General features: G+C 42.0%; 1 protein-coding gene across 6 annotated transcripts in view; it reads left to right on the forward strand.

Annotated features, from left to right (window-relative positions):
- Positions 1-20789, forward strand: part of AUTS2 (activator of transcription and developmental regulator AUTS2) — a 793107-nt gene that overhangs the window by 357574 nt on the left and 414744 nt on the right. For all 6 annotated transcript variants that reach the window (XM_075113525.1, XM_075113524.1, XM_075113526.1 and 3 more), the window contains 2 exons: positions 1796-1897; positions 10138-10173. In XM_075113525.1, coding sequence (XP_074969626.1) covers positions 1796-1897; positions 10138-10173 — 138 coding nt within the window. The remainder of the gene's footprint in view (positions 1-1795; positions 1898-10137; positions 10174-20789) is intronic.

Consider the following 20789-nt stretch of genomic DNA (forward strand, 5'->3'; position numbering starts at 1 on the left):
GAATATTTAGTTTATTTATTAAATTGTAAGTGTTTGACAAATAGCTCTAGTTCTTACGTTACATTTTCTTTGAGCTGAGAGTACACCTGCGCCGTTTCTTGCGGTTGGGCTCGTGCACTGCAACTCAATCGCGTGTCCGAGCCTGTAGCTCTATGTACTTTCTCCCTTCTTTCTTTCTTTTGACTGATAGAGAGCATCCAGAACTGCCTTTTCCTAGCGAGGGGGATAAGGGATGAAGGTAGAGCAGCACACACATCCCAAACTTGGAGATGCCATTTGCTCTTGTAGTAGCCGGGGGACACTGAAGATGCTTAGGGTGAGGGTGCTTTGTGCAGTCCTTTAGCGAACCTGGGAGAGAACAGCTGCGTATGCGGGTGAGCAGTGTACCTGGGTGGGACTGTGTATCTGGGAAATAGAGCAGAAACGTATGTTTTGTGTGCGTGCATCCATAAAAGAGAATTTGTGTGATTTTTTGTGTGTGCTTGTGCAGCGTGTTTCTGGGAGAACTGGAAAAAAATGAGGAGGGAGAGAAGAAGGGGGTGGCGGGAAAGCTGATGGAGAGAGTTCATGGAGAAGGAACTTTTGGTCTCCAGTCATGAAATGGGGATGAGTGTGTTTATTTCTGTACAGACTGAATAGCAATTACTATGAATGTAGTTATAATTAGGGTAAGTTAGGAGGAGTTTTTGGTATTGGTTATAGGAATACTAGTAAGTGTAGTAGGTGTCTCATAAAATACTTCACTAAGTACCTTGCCAGGTATTCTCTCTGCGTTTACCTCTGCTGCTAGCATTTATGTATGTGATTTTAAATCTAAATTTCCAAAATTGACTTTTTGCTAGTATTAACCTCAGGAGTAGCCAGTCTTCACAGAAAGTCGGTTCAAACAAAGCATCAAGGCTACGACAAAATTTTAATACAGTCAAGAAAACCATAGGGAATGTTGTGTTAAAACGAATGTATACTTTTTCAGCACTGCAGTAGATGCAGTTCTTATCTTCATCTTGCTGTATGTATGTATATGTGCTTGTGGACATGTGTGTAATGTATGTATATGGTAAGTGTTCATTTCAGTACACGGCAGTTGTAACATGTTGACCTGCGCAATCCACAGCGTAAGAGAAAGCAGATGTATTCTCAATTGTATTGAAAATATACTTTGTAATTTTTCGGTATTTTTTATTTATTACAATGCCAGTAAAGTTCATTAAAGATGGTTTGAAAGGCAAAAACAATCTGATACCTATTAAGTACATCATGATGTTTTATGAACGCTGAGCTTAGTCAAGGACTTTTTATAGTACCAGGCAATGTTGTTAGGGGCTAGTCCAGCAAAAGGCCTCCCGGAGCGATGGCTGCTCCTCCCCCCGAGGAGATTTCCATTGATCTTAGATCCTCGATACTCTAATGCTGTAATGAGGGAGGGATTGATTCTGTGTGTGCTTCGATGTGATGGTTACTTTAAAAACTGCATCTATGGCATAAATAACTTGAGAAATCTGAAAGTTCCCAAAATGAAGGTCTTAAACTGTGATTTCCTTGGGGCATGAATGCTGCCTGCCTCCACCTGCAGGGTCACGGCCCGCACAAGAGCTTGCTTGGCTCCTGCATTCACGGTCTCACTGAGATGGTGCCTTGGCACCAAGGCTGCACCGTGCTGGTGGCAGTGCTGCAAGCACCGCACAAACGCTACTTTGTGCGATGTGGGGATGGGTAAAGAGCAGCAGTGGACAAGGGGACTTACCCGAGCCAGGCTAAACTCTTGCTCTCTTTATTTTTGTTTTCTTTCCTGCAGCTCAAGCCAGGTCAAAACAGTTGCCGAGACAGTGACAGTGAAAGCGCCAGCGGGGAATCGAAAGGTTTCCATCGAAGTAGCTCTCGGGAAAGACTCAGTGATGTAAGTAAAACTCCTGCAGCCAAATACTGCTCTGGTTAACCCCGGTGTAGTTTTCTGAGGGGTGTAAGTTGTAACAGGATTTAGTCTCTGGGATGGTTTGTTGCTAAAATCCCCTTCCCTTTGCGGGGCTGGGACAGGAAGAGGTAACTTAGTTCTCCTGGCCCGGCTCAGTAAAGTTTGGGTTTGGTTCAGTGCCTGTCTGTGTGAAACCCTCATTCATTTTGAAATGGTTGAAGGCCATTTAATGAAGTTTAAATGCCCTGCATAGTTGAAAAGACAGATGACCACTTTTTACCCCAAGTGCGGAAGGAAAAGAATGCATTTCTTTGGGCTAAATACTGTCTTTATGAAAAGTATCAGAGTGTCTAGAGAGACTCGGATAATTTAAATATAATTAATTGATATAACGTGGCCAACAACAGCATAAGCTCTGCCTTTATTGCTCTGCCTAAACTGCTGTGGAAGGTCCTAAGATGGCAGAATGTTTTTCTCCATTGAAGAATGCTGGCCATTCACTGAGTGACACGCGTGAGTTATTCTGACATATGAATGACTGCAGAAATCTTCCTGTTGCTGCAATTAGATTATGATTTATTACGTGTACCATCACAATCCTTGAGTGTTTTATTTATGGCTCTGGGTCCTCTGTGCTACGTGCTTTACAACACAGAATATAAAGACAGCCCTGTGCCAAAAGAGTATCTAAATTGGGGATTTTGTAGGTCAGATCCTTTGCTGGTAAAAGCATGGATAGCTACATCAGTCAGACCAATGTGCATCAGCCAGCAAGCTGGCCCTACTTGTAACCAACCCACATTTTGGAAATGGGGATTTTATCGATAGCATGTCCATGTAGATTTACATGACAGATACCAGATGGTGTCCTCTATCAGCCAATCCAATAAAACCAAATTGAGCAGGCATTAAAAGAAATACCTTTGTAAAGGATACATTTCGTTGTGCAAATTTAAACCTGAAGGCACGCAGCTAGCAATTTCTGCTGAATTGTGCATATCACTGGAACAGCCGCCTGATTGCTTTTTTTTTTTCTGCAAAGGTGTGAAATCTGTAGCACTCTCTTTCCTCATCCCTCTGTCACATTATTTCAGAGGTCCGTTCTGCCCCCAGAGCCAACCTTTATGGGTACATTAAGTGGGACACTTCAGAGCCTGCCCTTCGTAGCCGTCAGGCGGGGTCAATCTCAGTGCAGTGCTGTAAGATATCTTTGGAAGAGGAGAGTGAACCAGAGGAGGTCGCAAGTAAATGCTGAGCACAGGTAGCAGTGGAGAGCAGCTGACCGTCAGCCTGTCACTGTTGCCATCCTAGCTTGCTTTGAGCCCCATGGCAGCTGAGAAGTCACTGCAATGAACTTCACAATTACACAGCACCTTCCAGCAAAAAATTTCACAGCTCCTTACAAACATGGTTTTAATTTAGCCTTGTCGCTCCCTTGCAACGTACCAAGTGGAGAGCTCTGACGGTTATTTGAGCTTCCCAGCAGCTCACAGCATTGCAGTGCCAGACCTGGCAGTGAGAGCAGAGTCCTAGTTCCCCTTCCACCGATCAAATACAGTTTTTCTCTGTTTTTACAATACTTTCCCTTTGTCTTGGCACTATGGCCAATTGAAAGGAGGTGGAGAGCATATATAACTTCCCTACTGCACCCGAGAGAGGGCGTAGGGATTCGCAGGTTGCTGAAAAGGAATGTTATGTAAATATACGTGAAAATGTATATTTAAAAATTGTTATACATAATTTATGTTTTGCTTAATAAGTAAGTTCCCTTACGCTTTGATAATTCATTGCAATACAAGCGTGTCTCTCTGTGGTCTGGTGTTGCCAGTTCAGCTGAGATTTAGAAAAACATGCACGAGATAATTCTCATCTTGCCTGAGTGTGGGGTGGCCTTTCCCAGACTCCTTCAGCTAAGAAAAGTACATGCCGTTCTGCGTTTCTCTCTCTCCCAAAGGCAAACACTCTGTTTTTAAATGGCAGGGCGTACAAAGTGGCAGCAATACTTCCACTTCCAGTATGGGTGAGCCCGCCTTGCACTGTCCTCTTATGCATAAAGATGCATCAAGAGCTTAATAAGGTTATTTTAAATAGTATCTTTTGAAGGCGTGAGTTGTCTAATGATATCTACCCATTGCTGTCCAGAAAAAACTACAGACAAAAGAGTAAGTTTTCTCTGAAGATCCTTTTGCTGATTTTAACATTATTTTCTCAGAAGAAATATGCAAAAAGTTGTATACTCAACAGAGTATAGAATAAAAATATAAAATATCTCAGACAGATTAACCCTGAGGTCAGAAAGCAAATTTTGGACATGAAATATAATGAATCTCCACTGATGTAGCCTGACAGCATTGTGAGATTAAGCATGGCTACTGCATGGAAATATGTATAATGAATGAAGTGCATATACTCTAGGTGGATGATCAATTTTCAAATCCCTAGTTGTAAGTAAGCTGTTGAAACAGAAATGTTAGCTTCATGAGCTTTAATGCGGAGCCTAAGTGATAGCTTAGTGACAGATGCAGAATGAGGGAGATAGTATAATGAATATCCAGTTGCAAACTGACATGTCAGTGGCTTCATTCCCTCTCCTGTCAGATATCTTTCAACCCTGCATATTGTAACTGTACCTACAGTCCTTGGATAACGCGGTGTTTACAAGGGATGACTCCTTTCCAGGCTAATGAGATCCAAGCAGGTAATTTGCAGCATTTGCGAGAGAGGTGGTCAAAAATGAAGAGAGGATAATTCAATGAAAAGACCATGTTAAAGAGGAGACTTTTCTCATAATGAGGCTTGAAATAGCCTCAGACAGTAGGAAGAGGAAGATCCTGTGTTCTTGTCAGGTGCAATGCAGTGAGACTGATTTCCATCAACTCCTGTCTTTGTCTTCGTCTCGCGCACATGTACACACACGCACACACCCCTCTGTGAGAGAACATAATTAGCAGAGAACTTGACCTCTGCCAGATTAGGGATAATGATTGCTCGAATGCTCCGTTGCAAGCATTTGACAGTGCCCTAATGCCCTGAAACATCTCCCTGCTTGAATTTCATAAAGCCATTTCTCTCTGCCTTTCTTCCCTATATAGTATTTTTAGGAATGACAACTTGTTTTTTCCTGTATGGGCAGAGGTAGCTCCAGGGGCCTAAAAAAGAAATTGGAGAGGTGCTTCTTCTTTATATCCAGGGTGCTGTAGTCAATTTAATCTCATCAAAATCTTGCCAGTAGTAGAATACATTTTGTCGAGATTTTGCTTGGAGACAAGATGGCAGCGCTTCCTCCTTTCCTCAGCTTGGAGCTCAGTCAACTTCTTTTCTTCTGTACGTATGTATTTTTGAGTCTTCCTACTTCAGAATACATAGGGTACTTTTTAGCCATGTTCTACAAAGCCGCCAGGAGATTACTTGGCCAAAATGTGGGAATTACAGCTAACCTGGATGGTAAACGCACAGAGTATTCAGGGGTGCGGCCACCTCTTTGATAATCAAAAACAAAGCAAAAAAAGCCTGATTTCTTTAGTGCACGTTCCTAAATTCCTGATCTACCATGGAACTGAAGCTCAGACTCAGCTGTAAAGTCATTGCTAGTCCTGTTAGACGCCTGATGTCTGCGAAACAAGCCTCACTCGTCGTGTCGGTAAAGGCGATGCCACGGCAGCGCAAGCCTGCATGGACAGGAGAGGGCTGACGAGCTGCTTCGGGCCCCCCCAGCCCTGCCTGCTGCTTCTGATGCTGGCTGCAGGCTTCTGGTGAGGGGATGGAGGGTAAAAGCCTCTCACGTGTGCTCATCGGCTGGCAGGCAGCGCAGGTCTCCCACTCTTGCCGCACAACAGAAGCGTGGACTGCCTGGCCTCTGCTTGCTTTTGCTGAACGAGGAATCACAGTCTGGGAGAAATACCGCTGGCATCTTTGTCCGGAACGTTGTTCCAGTTCTTGGCTAGAGTGTGGGACCCCCTGCATGAAAGGTCTCGTCTTGGGCTCTCAGCAAAGCTGACACACTCCTTCATGACCGTCTCCCTTTCTCCAGTGCTTGGTAGCTGTGTGCTCTTACTGCGTTGTGTACCTTGCGCGTCACGATAGGTTACGGTGAGGTATCAGATGAGTAAGTCCTGGAGTGGCCTCCCCACCAGGTCTGTTGCTGTCTGCTTCGGGAAGAAAGGTGCCTACGCCCCCAGCAGTGTAATCCTGCGGACAGCTCACGGTTTCGACCTCAAATATGGGGTATTTTCAATTCCTCCCACCTGTGTTCGGAGCCAAAAGAAAGACACATTGAGGAACAGGCCTTGGGTAATGTGTTCGGAAATCCTTAGTACTTTTCCTTCTCCAGAACAGCCACGGTAATCTTCTCTGTATCTAAAGTGGAATAGCATCAGCAAAGCTCTGCGTGTGTGCGTGTGCGTGCCAGAAGCTGATCAGCTGCAGTGGCGGCTGCTTTGTGTGTGTGTACGCGAGGGTGTGTATGTGTGTGTTTGTGTGTCTAAGGTTGGGTGCTTAAATGCTTTGTTGCATTATGTTAATGCCTCGGCAGTGCAATCAAATTCATGTCGTAATTAAAGCTGTCAGTTGGAAGGCAAGCCAATCGCCAAGAAAACACAGCATAACAAATGAAGTGAAATGATTCTGCGTGTAGCTATACAATGCTTCGCCAGGCATGAAATTAAATAAGTAATTTGATGTTGACATCAGAAATTGAAATGATACCCACTGTTCCTTCATTCAGTCAGACCTGCATAAACAATAGCCAGAACAAATACGTACAACACAGTCTCTCTCCCCACCCAGCTCCCCAAGTAATGCACAATATATATGCAAAATGGGTATAACTGTGCCTTCCAAGACCTCAAGGATGTAATTTTCTTTGGTACACAATAAACTAATGCTTACATGAGGGTTACTACATTTTTGCTCCTGGGCCAAAAGTTCTTCTCTTTAAGAAATGAAAGGGAAAAAAAAAAAGGGAGGGATGGGGGGGGGGGGGGGCGGGAAAGGCCGAAGGAAGATAACAAACCAAACCCCTGTTAATTTTAAGCAAGTGACTTGTGTTTTGCTGATGAGCACCTGATGCAGGCTGCTGCTGGCGGTTGTGTGAATATCAAATAGTATTTCTACTGTCGGATTTTGCAAAGGGTTTGGGAAAGTGAAACCATTACCTCTATTATAGGCACAATTTATATAAGAGATGTAGAACCATCCAGTGCAGGATCACGACTCAGCATGGGCTTGTAAAGATGCTGCATACACAGTATCACACTCCTCAGTTGGTACCAAGGCTGGGCACTGGGTAGTAGGATCCTTTCGCTATTGGGAGTTGTCAAAAAAGGTGAGAAGCTGTCTTCTTGCATAGCCCTTGCTTCAGCCTATACGCTCTGTCAACACACAGTTCACAACACAGCTGACGTAGTCATTCATGCATGTGCAATACAGTCTTTCTTACTTCAATTAAAAAGTTTGCAAACTGTACTATCCATATGCAGCATGCAATGTGTGAAGGGCTATATTTCCATCCAGCAAACTCAAATTCCCTGAGAATGCACAGTTGTTTCTTTTCAGCGAAAGTCATTTGACTGCTATGTTTCGACTGTCCTCCCATAGCCATTGCAGCATCGCTTTTGAAGGAATGGAAGTATTCAGTGGGAAATATTTTGTTTGCTTATTCTTTCTACTTCCTTTTTATTGTTTTGTTTTGATACTGGGTCCTTCCAAAACTTGGAATAAAAAGCAGACAAAAATTGCACACAGATGCAAAATGCAAACTTTGGAGCTTTCGGCCTGTAAAGTAAGTTTTAAAAATTGTGAGTGAAAGAGTGGGACTCAACTGGCATCTGAACACAGCTTAAACAGAATTGGTTATAATGATTGCACGTGATGTACTTTGCGGGTAGATCTCTAGCTTAAATTAAATGAATTTAAACAGCATGAAGCAGAAAGCAGAATGAGTAAAGCGAAAGGCAGTACGTATGATGTGCTTTACCAGGAAAGTAAACCGGAGTGTGCTGAGGTGTGCTCTCTAGCAGGTGGGGCAGAGCTGCAGTCTGCGGGCCGCAGTGGCTCGCAGACCGTTGTATGTGGCCCAAAAAGGGGACTTTCTAGCTGGAAACAGTGGCCGGCCTCTGTGATGAGTGGGGCTGAGGCGGTTACCAGGTCATTCCCAGCTGCATGGTCATGGGGACGTAGAGGAAAGCAGAGCAGTCGGGCCGAGCCCAGGGCCCCCGTGTCTGTGCGTTCCCAAATCTGCGCGGCCTGTTCCTCCGCACCAGGGTGCGATGCTGCTGCAGAGGTGCTTTCAGGGACGTTGTCCCTGGGACCGGGTGGGTCTTGCTGTGGGTGACGGTGGCAGAGGGAGCTTGAGGCCCCGGAGCAGCAAGAATGGGGCCAGAAGGCCTTGGGAATTCATCTCCGTGGAGCTCCACTTGCACGCTGACAACCAGATCCGTAGACTGCAGATCTCCAGTCCTTCAGTAGCCACAACATATCAGATAGAGAGTATTAAGGGGCAGGAACTGCAAAACTTCCAAATTTCCGTAGCAGTTTTGTTTGTTCATGTAAGATGTCCCAACAGAGTTTCTTGATTTTATGATATTGCTACCCTTATGACTACCAAGATAATTTCCTCTTGCTGACTCTTTAACTTCTAATGTTTTAAACCAGAAGGCCTTCCCCTATATGTACGTAACCTCACTAAACCTCTCTTTTTAGTAGTGCTTTGGTGAACACAAAGTAATATTCTGATTAATTGCAATGAATTTTGTTGTTAATTTTAAATTTCTTGGCACAATCTATTTCTGCTGTGCCAAGTTCAATAAAAAGATACCGTAAGCCCCTTGTGGGGGTTTATTTTCTTTTTCGTCAGCACTACACTCCACGATCAGAAATCAAGAGAATTTGCTGCTGGGCTTCCCTGCAATTGTGTCTCAGGACAGGGGTGACGGTGATGCAAATTCGGGGTGTTTCCAATGGTTCGCCAAGGCTGGCTGGGGCCCCTGTGCAGTTCCCGGCAATCACCGAGCTATGTCATTACTGAAAGGGAGGTCGTGCTGAGGAACAGAAACGGGAGTGGAGCTGTAGGAGCTAAAGACTGGTCATCTGGGCTATCCGCTGCTTGCTAGGAATTACCCTCTGCCTTTGGCTTCCTTGTCCATGGACTAGCCTGGCTCGAAGTGCTGCAGGTGAGAGGGCTGCAGCGTCGGGAACCGTTCACCCTGTAGCGTAACAGCCAGCGACCTGGATTAGGGCTGAGATGTTTAGGTCTCTCACTGTGTCTCTAAGAGAACCTGCTGTGTAATCCCCATTGCTTAAATGAAAAACTAATGAAACAAACCCCTTTATCTCCTTAATTCCAGTGAACGTAGAGGTTGTGATCGTGTCCCGTTTAAACTGAATTTCATGATGCAATTTTTGAAACATTTAAACCTTTTGATTATTTTCCGTGGTAGTAATATTAGTTTTAATTATTTTTATGGGTTTGAGTTTTGAAATCCATTTCACCCTGTAGATATATTTGTTGTTTGTTTTTTTGTTTTCTTTTTAAATCCTTGGTTTGTCAAACAATGTGGACATCCAAATGGGAAATTGCAGTGACTGCATTCTCCAGGAAATGGTACATTGACTGAAGCGGCTTCTCTGTGCCCACGCGTTCTTTACATTTCAGACTACTAATTATGTTTACAAAATGGCTCATTTTAGAAAAGCACTATGTGTGTACTAACCAGGGCCTTTCGGGAATAAATTGGCAAACAGGTCATACACTGAAAAAGTCATCCAAACCCACCGGGCTTTTTGTTTTGAAGTCAGTCTATGTTTTTTTCTTTTCCCCCTCCTGCCTGCCCCTTTGTGGCCACAAAGCTGAGTAGCTGGAGTCCAGGGCATTGAATGTCAGCATGTCAGAGAGGCTGGTTGATGAGTGTCTGTTTAGTCTCAGTGCAGGGCGAAATGCCATCATTAATTCATTACCCAGCTGCCTGTCAAATAAATTGGCAATTACGTCCACCGCAGAAGCTTGGAATTCAGTAAATAGCACGTTACCATCTCAGAGTCGTTGAGAGATGTAAAGGGAAAAATTAAGCAACACCGTGTTTGTTTCAGTAGCAGATGACAAGGGGCAGCACATTGGTGCTGTGATGTAGTGATGAAAAGCTTGGAAAGGGCTGGTAATGAGCTATGTGGATTGGAACGTGTTAAAAACCATCACTGACTTTCCACTTTGTCTTTGTGTTTTATTGCAGAGCTCAGCTCCTTCCAGCTTGGGAACAGGCTACTTTGTAAGTGTATCTCAACTTTAACACATGTGCCTCTGAACAGCATAGCATTACTCCTGAAACGAAAGTGCCTTATTGTATGGAAACAAGCGTAAATAACCATTCTCGGTCTGCCCAATAGGTTAACTTATCTTTTTCTATTTCTTCCTCCACGAATGCATTGTAAGTAATAGTTCGGACATGGTGGTCAATGTTTTCCTGAACTAATCAGGTGTCATATTAATTACTACATAAATTCCAACAGTATTTAATTTACACAATTATAGCAAGTAAAATGAACCATGGTCTCACCAGCTCTCTAATCTGGGAGGGTAGGATCTTGATTTCCCCTTGTACCAATTCTCATTGATTTAGCAGACTTTAAAGAGCCCATTACACAGTCTTCTCTCATCTCCTGTGTACCACAGGCCAGAGAACATGACACAGTGGTTTCTACCTGTTGGTTAAAAGCCCCATGCCTCCCAGATAATCTTGGAAAATGCAGCTGTAATTGTATTTATGCTAAAATTTCCATTTTACATCATGAGAAGAGGATCAGGCCCCAGTGGTTTGCTAATTGATCTTTGTTATTTATTTGTATGTCCCTTTATTGATTTAGCAGTCTATATTCATACCTTTCTATCTGTTTATTCCCACATTCATCAATATACCTTTGCTTGCACAGATAAGTAAAAAAACGGGAGTGAAAAATCAGGAGTAAAAAATGTTTTCCAGTCAATTCACTGCACTGTTTATTTTCCTCCAAGATTTGTATTTAAATTGCTCATACCCTGTTTCACTTGGAACTTATGCCATGTTCTCCATGCATTTATTTTCTGCCTTTATAATATCTGTAAGAGAAATAGATCATTATGTACGTCCAAAAACAGGTGGGTAAAATGCAGTGAGACTTTTTCTATAGCATTGCTCTGTATAGTTAAGAGTGTAATCAAAGCCTGCTTCTATCTTTTCATGAAACTCTGGGGAAAAGAAAACTATATAGTATTCGATTACATGATAGAAAAACTTTGCTGCTCTCTTGTCAGAATCCCAGAGAGTAATTTTCTTCCACTAGTACATGGGGAAATTTAGTCTTTTTGCATAGAGGTCCTCATCCTATGAGAAACGTATGGGATTAAACTGTGCACGTGTGACCTCACATGTAAAGTGTAAAATGCAAACACAAAAATTACTTAATACCTGGAGAAATGCCGTGTCCTGCTGGATTTACATCGGACTTCTGCACAGACTGAGTGCTCGTACTTCTGCCACTGGTAAGGTCTGAAAAGAGCATTATCAATTGAAAAAAAAGTTTTGTGGTAGTTTTTTCTTATTATACCGAAGCCCAAATCTTTGTAAGGTAAGTTGTGAAGCAGGAAAAAACTGGTTTTCTTTTTTCTGCACTTCCGCTGGTCTGTGTCATAGACACTTTTAAGGGGAAGGGGATGAAGGGAAAAATAATATCAAATGGCTCAACATTTATTTTGCCTTAAGACTAAAACTTGAACGTCTTGTCTTTCCATTGTGCAGAGCGAATTGCTTTTCATTGTCTGGGCACTTAAAATTCAAATCATGTGAACATATACAGACATGCTCTGGAACGGGACAAATATAATATGGGATGGAAGGCTCTAACATATATAAATACGCCTTGTTCTCCTTTTAGCGGGAGCTGAATATGCATGGGTTTAAGAACAATGTTGAGCTTCATCTTTAGGAAGCAGAGGTAACAGAAGAAAAGCCATCTGCTGTTCCCTTGCACCATACTGTCTGTGGGTTGGTCCAGTAAAGTGAAATCTGGAAGGTGTCAACATCCCCTATGCTCCACCAAAAAGCTTGCACGTCTCCAGCTCTCCCGAGTTAGGGATTTAGTAACAAGAAGAAGCTTGACATCTTCTAGCGCCAATGTATTGGCACTTTAGGTTGTACTAATTTGGATCTGTGTAGGTGGGGGAGACATCCCTTATCAGGTTCCACTAATACGATATATTTAACTGCACTGTTTCTTATGTATAGTCATAGTAAGAAGGTCTCTTTAACTTTCTTTTTCTTTCTTCACTAATAGCTGAGTACATAGGAAGTATTCTTCAGTTTCTATCTTAAAGTCATTTTTACACTTACGCAGTCTTGGATGAAATGTGGAGGGTTTTTTCCTCCCTTTTCACTTTGGAAAATTGTTTTTATCTTGCTTATTGTTTTAAAAAAGTCTGTACCCTTATTAACTTACATGGGGCAAATAAAACCCAGATGTGTTTTGCGGTACCAGACAATGAGAAAAATGCTTCGCAATGACCCAATTAGCATGTGTTTCTGATAAACGTAATTATTGTATTATCAAAGTGCAAAAGAATATGCTCTTGAATTGACTTCTTTTTTCCAAAGCTTTTAACTAGAAAAGACTGTTAGTTTTTGTGTTTAGTGTTAACCCAGAACATCAAAACAAGGGTCATTGGTCTCAAGTAAAACAATAACTTTTACTTTCATAGATAATAATAAAGCTTTTGCCTGTGGAAATTATTGATCAATATGTGTTGTACTTTGGACTAGAAAATACCACATCTTGTAGCTCACCAAAGGTAAGTAAAAAGGGACTAAGGGTAGATTCACTTTCCGAGCACATCCGCTACAGAAAGCTGAAACACACGTGGAAGCAGGTTTTATTCAGAAATGAATGAACACTCAGGTGTGGATCAAGTAGCTTGTATTTGCTGTTTAAGTCCAAGTATTAATGGAATCTTTGTGCGTTTAGGCCATGTTACCCAGCATGTATGTAACGGAGATGATACTTGTCAGGCTTGGAATCTCCTTTAAAACCGTGCTTATGCCACACACTTGAGCTTGATGGGCGGGAGGGTCACACGTTTGCGATGGTTGTGGGTGCTGTGCATGCTACAGCAAAGCAGAAATTACTTTTGGATCCTTTTATGCTATAGAGAGCCTCCTGAGGTCACTGAGTGTTTAAGGAAACGTTTATAAACCTGACACTTCCCTGTAATGCAAAATCATTTCTCTAATATCTGCATGGTAGTTCCATCCTACTAATTCGTTCCTCACTCCCAGTAGTAGTGGCGAAGGCTGAAATCTAGCTTTGTGCTACAACTAGGTACATTTCTGAACAGCAAAGTTGGAGACTGGATTCTTACGTTCTTGTTGCCTCTACGTTAGCGCTTCTTGAAAACCAGTAGGTAAAGGAAGAATTCACATGCTCTGGGGAGGGCATTCGTACTGCCTGCTTTGACAACCCGCCCTCGCTATGAAGCCAATGGAGAGGGTTGGGAATCTCCATCAGGTGATTCAGCCTAACTCATCCCTAACCAGGATGATCAGAACTGCCATTGGTTAAACAGACTTTCTAACTAGGTGCCCTCAGCAGAGTGGGACCCGTGCGAGTAACCACTGAGTGAAGGTTAATGATGCCAAGTTGTTGAGGAGTTCTAAGGGTGGTTTTTTTTCAGTTGGGAACAACTTACCTTCTACTTCTTTCCCAAGTGCTAGGACGTTGAGTAGGTTTTGTTGAAAACCCCTTTTCACTGTTGCTGGAATCTGTTTCACCTGTCCTGGTGCTCCGTGTCACAGTGGATGCTTTCCTACCCTTTTTATGTATTATTAAATCAGTAGCCAGGAAAGAAGAGACAGAAGTAAAAACCATTGTAATCTGCCTTTTGTACTGCCCTGACTTCATTGTTTTCTATGGGGTCAGTCCGGATTATGATCGGTGCACGTGGGAAAAAAAAGTGGGCATGTTGTTACTATCGGTGCGCCCTAAGAAATCATAACTAAATACTTCCTGGAAAATCTCCCTGTTGTTTCTGATATTTTTTGCATTGCAAATTGTTGTTGGCTCTCATCAAAGACAGAATGATTTTTCCTAGTTTTCTTTGTGTAGCTTGCACCCGTGCAAATTCACGTTACAGGATACAGGTGGTTCATTGGCTTGCACCACAAAACAGAACAGAAATCAAAATGTAAATAACTGGGTATTTTATTTGTAAGTGACAAACACAATTCCCAGGATTGGGAATTGTACAGTCTGGCAATAGAACAGTTTCTCTGTTTATGGCAACTTGTTTCCATTTCTTCCATTGGGCTGCTTCTCAAGCCTTTGTGTCAATTCCTGAGGGTTTTCTGTTCCTTTTCTTTGAATGCTTATTTTTGGTTAGCAGCTTTTTTTTTTGCCCAGAAAGCATAGAGTTTGGTGTTTTTTCAGAGCTGGATAGAATTTGGTAATAAGCTGGTGACAGAAACTGTATTGGGGAGTTGGAAGGGAGAAGGAAACTCCTGTGATGCTCCTTGTCCAAACAATGCTCTTGCTCCACCTTAAAAAAAAAAAAAAAATAAAAAAGGGAAGAAACATGAAAAATGTGATTTGCACATGGGCTGGTGACTCAGACAAACATAAATCGCGAGCGTATTCCCAAAGGCTCTAGCTAATCAGTTGTGCTATCCAATTTGGCCCTGAGTGGGTTCAGTTCAGCAGATGTTTGCGTAGTTACAGCATGCCACTGGGACACTGTGTTGTGCAACGTTGCATTACATTACTCAGAGCTCTGAAAACTCATCCCAAGGAGAATAAGTGGAGCATCAGTGGTATTAGTACAGAGATGATGGAAAACCAGTATTTGGCCTAGATAAGGCCAGCTATTTCACTGTGCAATAGGACTGATTTTCTCCCAAGATGTTACTTTACAGAAGAAATGTGGAATTAGTTATACCAGCACATTCTCTGGGTGCATATTCTCGGATAGAGCCCTGGAAATCAGTAGATTTTCCTTCACTGCCTGGTCTATACGCGAAGGCAGCGATCCTAAGTAGTCTGTGTTTTGCTCTTTGAGGCGGACAAATCTGTGATGATGTTGACTCTTCAGGTGGGAGTTTGTTAAGAGTCTCCACTCCAGAACTGTATGTACGGTAAGAGCCGTTAGTTTCCACAGGAAAGAAACAAACGGATTAGATCAAAAGTATCATTTGAAAGAGGCTTAAGCAATTCAACCAGCTAATGCTACAGAAAGGATATAATACTTTACTCCACCTCATGTACACAGTGATGTAGGTAAATAAAGAGTTGGTCTTCTAAATAGTTCAGTTATTTTTAGTGCTTGACTTTAGAAGCCAAACATTTAAATGGATTTGGCTTATGTAAAATGAATATTCATCTGAAATACCATGAGGTCTACAAAAGCACTACAGCCGTGGTTGTTTGGGTGGCACCACACTTAATAAACTGTCATGCCCCCTGTGAATACAGTTGTAAAGACAATCCTTGTTATCCTGTGTTTGGCACTATAAATCATCGTTAACAAATCCTAATTTGCTTAGTAGGGTAATGAATGATCTCCAATTTTCTCACTGTAATTAGTTTTACCAACTATTATTGTGAAGGGTATGCTGAAATCCATTTTAGATCCACTTTACAATCTCCATGTGCCCATTCTTTGCAGAAGTGAAGCTGACAACAGAGGTTATGAATCTTCTGATAGTAAATTCAGGTTCAAGAAAAGTGGACAAGATCCCCAGTAGAAGTCTCCCTGGGGGTTGTAATTACCTATTAGTATTTGCAGACCTCACTGGAGCAGATTTGGTGTGGACCAGTGAAACCTGGAAAACCTGGTATTCCTTTATCCGAAATCTTTTAGGTGTTGTCTTTTATTTTCCAGGAGACATTGAAAATGCAGTTTATTGTAACAGCTGCTGTAAGGGAGGCAGCACCATTGCCAACTAAATATATTCTGTGTAATAAAATCTACCCCAGGTCTATTAATTTTAGCATTTATAAACCATAGTGCTGTTCCTAGGGAGATCTGAGACTCATTAAAGAGTTTGCTAACGATATGACCATCAAAGCAAGAACAGCAAAAGCGGGCGTACTTATATTTTCAGTATCCTACTAATCATGGTGAGAATAGGTGGAGAAAAACAACTGGTTTTGCAGAACAAAACTGTATTTTTCTAGAGGCTAAGAAAAACACATATAATTAGCTCAATATTTGAGGAATGTTTAGGCAAGCAGAATAAATGACCTGGGCTGGAATTGGTCAAGGCAGGTCTCTACTCAGATTGTTTTGAGCAGAGGTGGAGATGATCTGAGTCATTTTTGCAGCCCTTCTGAAAGGTGTTTCCTCATTCATTGTAGAACCTTGCCCTAATGCATGCTCATGCTGTTCGAATAAAATGCTTCGAATTTAAAATATCAATCCTTGCATTTCTTCTTTGAATTCAGTGAAAATATGTGGTCCAAATCTTATAAAAGCAAAACAGGGCACAGCAGTTTCTTACCCGACTTAGCAGAGCTGAGACCACATTTCAGAATTTCAGGTCTTTCCGGTTTGCCCCCTTATTGTTGAAACACGGATTTTCATCCTTTGTCTGAACAGTGCAATGATTAATTTCTTTAGCACAGACCTGAGATACAGTTGGTGATTCAGGAGATGATGTCCCCAAGGAGTTACGACTGAGCAGTGCTGAGCTAGAGTGTGCTTCTTGGCTCTCTTGGGAGACCTTCACTCTGTCTTGCCCAAGCCCACCCCTGCTTCAGTTATTAGAATGGAGCAGTTCGGTGCTACCTGTGTAATATCTTTGGCTCGGTTTTGCCCTTCCATGTGGTTCCTGTGCATTTGTTTTGTTCTGGCATGATGTTACATTTAGTGCTCTTGCATTTCTTCACCAAGTTCTTTGAGCTTCTTAGTCCCTTCTCCCTCTGCTTCTATATATGGTTCTCCACTTCCCTCACTGGGGCCATCTTTTTCCCATGGATAACAAATGTGATGAACAAAGGTGGCATAAAGAAAGGAAAGAAGGGAGGAAGAAAGAAGAGGGGGAAGGAAGGAAATAAGAAATTTTTTGTATTTGAAGGGGCGATATAAAAATCTCCGTTACTTGCCGGGAGGGTCCCTAACTTTTGTTATCAGCAGGATAGAGGGGTGTTGCAAGTGGTTGGTAGGTAGCTTCATTTACAGATTAAAAACATTGGGGCATACTCAGAACATATTTTTGACTGTATTTCAGGTGAACTAACTTATTTTTCTCAAAAAAGATCAATTTAGGAAGATCAAGACATGATCATTTCTAAGCAAATTTTTATTTTGATCATTTCCTTTTCTGGAGATTACAAGTTTCATGTAAGTAGCAGAAAGACTTAAGATTTGCTGTCGCTCTAAATTTGGTCTCTAATGCCCCATGTAACATGTAGCTCCTGTTTTGCTCATCAGCTCTTGCAAAGGAAAATAATTATTTTTTCGTGTTCCCCCTCTTTTTCTCTTTCCCATAATGTCTGACACAAATTGCAAATGTGAAGCTGAATAATAAAGAACTGCTTCACTGATTGCTAAACATGCATTACGGTGCTTTTAAACTCATTTCAGGTCATCGTACTACAAATTAGTTTGATTGCAAGCAGTTAAGCTGTCATATACAAAGCCTTCATCCTCCAAGGGTCTCAGTTTCATATCATTGAAAGAGAATGATCAACAGCATTGAATCTATTTATTGCACATTTAATATTTTGGAGGAAAGATAGTGCTGGGTCACTGGAGGAGATCCTCCGTCATTTTGTGAAAAGAAAAGGGATATACAATCCCTGACTAGAGCGCTGCTTCTTGAAGGTCCTGATTTTGTTTCATCTTTAAAGGTGATTGACCATGTTCTGTACGAAGCAAGAGCCGGTTTGCTGTTGTTACCGAAGTTTTGATCTTGGTAGAACTTTTTTGTAACCCAAGCGGAAAGAGCAACACTGGCATGTTTCTGAGGTGAATTATCTGTTGGCATTATTGTTTGTAGTGAGATTTTACTCTGAAAAATATAAAATGAACATTTTCTCCTATGTGCATTTAAAATAAATGGAAAACCGTGCAAGATTTCTGCATTACATAACGTGAGGATTTGTAGAATAGCACGCTTTTGTGCAAAACAAAGGGGATAGGGTAAAAAGCAGACTTAAAAGGACTTAAAAGGATAAAATCCGGTGAGTTCCCTGAAAAAAAAAAGTTTGCGTTGGCGATTGTTTGGGTTGACGTTGTGCTGGAAACACCAAAATCTTGAGTGCTGTGCTGAGCTGAGGCAGGGTGAAAGGATGAAAGTTCGTCCCGCTGCCAAGCACGGGAGCTGTGTGCCATTCGGCTCCGCTGTGCAGAAATGAAATGCAGGACTGCTGTGCAAACTCGGCCACCTTGGAAATCGCCAGTACTGTCATCTGACTAACTGGTAGGATTACTCTGGAGAAAGACAGTGCAACAGCCTCTGAGGAAGCAGGAGTATGCAATATGGATGGTTTAATGATGAGGAGAAGCCATGTGATGGTATTATTTTGATGTAAGCTTCCGTAGACTTCTCATTTTGCCGTTTTCTGAAGAAAAACTGTCTCTCCCTCACTTTCTCATGTTTTGGAAGAATGCTAATCTAGGCTGCATCATATTATTTAATTTTTTAGACAATAGATCCTTTTCTTCCTGCTAAACTTACAAGTAAGGAAATTCTGGTTTAGTTAAATAGGAGAAACACTCCCTTAACACTGCAGGCACTCAGTTCCAAAACTTGCCCGAAGTGTGACTTGTTCCTGTGTGAATGATTGGTGTTACGGTGAATATTAGTATATTCTTCTTTTGAGGCACTTGGAGGGATAATAGGATTGTACCTGAAGCAGAGAACACATCTCCTGATTGCAAGAATTAAGGCTGAATTTCACAGAAAAGAGTCCAATCCTCTTTCTCAGCCTTTTATGTCAGAACTCAAAATTGCTGTCTGATAAAATGTAGGACACCAGATTGAATTACTTCATTGAACCACTGCTGTCCCCTGTTAATGGTAATTGCACGGATATAGCGGTCTTTCTTGGCAACATCTCAGATATTTACCTCCCACTGTTTTTCAATTCAAACCTTTGATGAAAATATTCCCAGTACTTCTTTAAAGCAGACACCCAACTGTCTTTCTTGACAAAGGCAAGGTCTTTAAATCAGATCCTGACAATTTGTGACACAGCAGTCTATCTAAATCACCTTTTACCTATGTCACTGTGCCATTTCCTGAAAAAAAAGTGTCCATCAGAGGAAGGTTGCTGAAGGCTTGGTGTTCGGAGAGTCTGTGTGTGTGAGCGTGGAGCTGGGAGATTTGTGTGTTTGTTTCAGTGGAAGTAATTAGAGGAAGGCTTGTAAAGTTGCAATGCATGCTGTAATGGTTCGTTATAAATATCTGGGGGTACGTGGTCCATAAGAAAAACATTATTAGGGTATTGCTGTTCTCAGACCGTTAGGAAGTGAAGGTTTTTTGATGGCATTTCTTCTAGCGATGGTAAATCTGTTAAAAAAAGAAAAAAAATCAGAGCAAATGTTTTCTTCTTTGCTACACCTGAGGGTTAATGTGCATTCAGCTGAAGTAGCTTATTCACCTCCTGAAATCTCATCTCACTTGATGTTCTCAAGTCTCCCTCCCACAGAGAGACGTAGATGCCAGATCCACCATTCGCTGTAGCAAATGCTGTTGTTTCAAGCCATCTTGCATCATGATGAGTAGCCCTTTGACTCATGCAATCACATCGGTGCAGTTTTCATTACTGAAGAGCTTGCTGTCTAGCTTTGCTGCAAGATGGCGACTCATGCCGGAGGGTTTTCCAACAGATCTCTTTGCGTTACTGAGTATGCCGTTGGTACAAGCTCAAGGTTGGCACATAACAGCAGCGGAGTTGGCCATAACTTTTAGGAAACATCTGTGAAAATCGCTTGTCAGTGAAGAGAAATTAATTTATATGAGTATTTATTTTGAATGTTTTAGCTGTTCATTTTATTCAGTGACCTATCTAACAGTGCTCTTCAGCATAGAGACAGTGCTTACCTGTGCATTTGTAAGGTATATTGGGTGAATGGATTTCTACCTGTTACTGAGTAGAATTTCCTGATATTAATAGCATTGACTAATCGCTCTACCTTAGCAGATGAAAAGAGGTGGTTGTTAAATGGCAGAACCGACACCAGCTATAATGAAAGATCATTAGCAAAGTGTCTGTCAGAGACGGTGCTGAAAGATGAGCTCGGAGGGGAAAAAATGACTGTTCTACCCTGCACAAGTGCATCTGCCAGGCTGGTTCAGAGAGTGAAGTTCATGTTTGCAGGGGCATCACTGTGGCACGTGATGACACTTGTGCGATTTGGAAATGAAAGAAACCTTTCAAACGAAGGGCTGCTCTGTTGGGTGTATCAGTGAATGCACGAGGAATATGTTGCAGTTTCAAGGAATCATTTCTGACGCCAGACGGTAGGTTTTTCATGGTGCACAGCTGAAAGAAAAGGTAGAAAGGAAAGAAAGGGATTTAATATTTTTTAAACACTAAAAAATTCTCCTAGAAGAGATGCTCTTGCAATTTTGAGTCCCCTCTGCTGTGATGAGAAATGTAGAAGGGAAGAGAACTGCTGCCTCTTCTGCTCCCATGCTTACCTTTTGATTTCTCAGATGGCTTCTGAAGATGGAGATAACTAAGTTCAAGCAGTTCAATGGCGTTGCCACACTTATGGCATCCACATTGCACTTTTTTTTTTTTGATGAAATATGGCGTTAAAGGTAATAATTGAAGTATTTGTACTACTGTGTAGTAGCACCAGAAATTTTCCAGCTGCAGCCCTTGTTTCTGTAGACAAATGCAGGCACACACAGAG

Source organism: Phalacrocorax aristotelis, chromosome 18 (genome assembly GCF_949628215.1).
Source record: "Phalacrocorax aristotelis chromosome 18, bGulAri2.1, whole genome shotgun sequence".
Classification (NCBI taxonomy): Eukaryota; Metazoa; Chordata; class Aves; order Suliformes; family Phalacrocoracidae; genus Phalacrocorax; species Phalacrocorax aristotelis.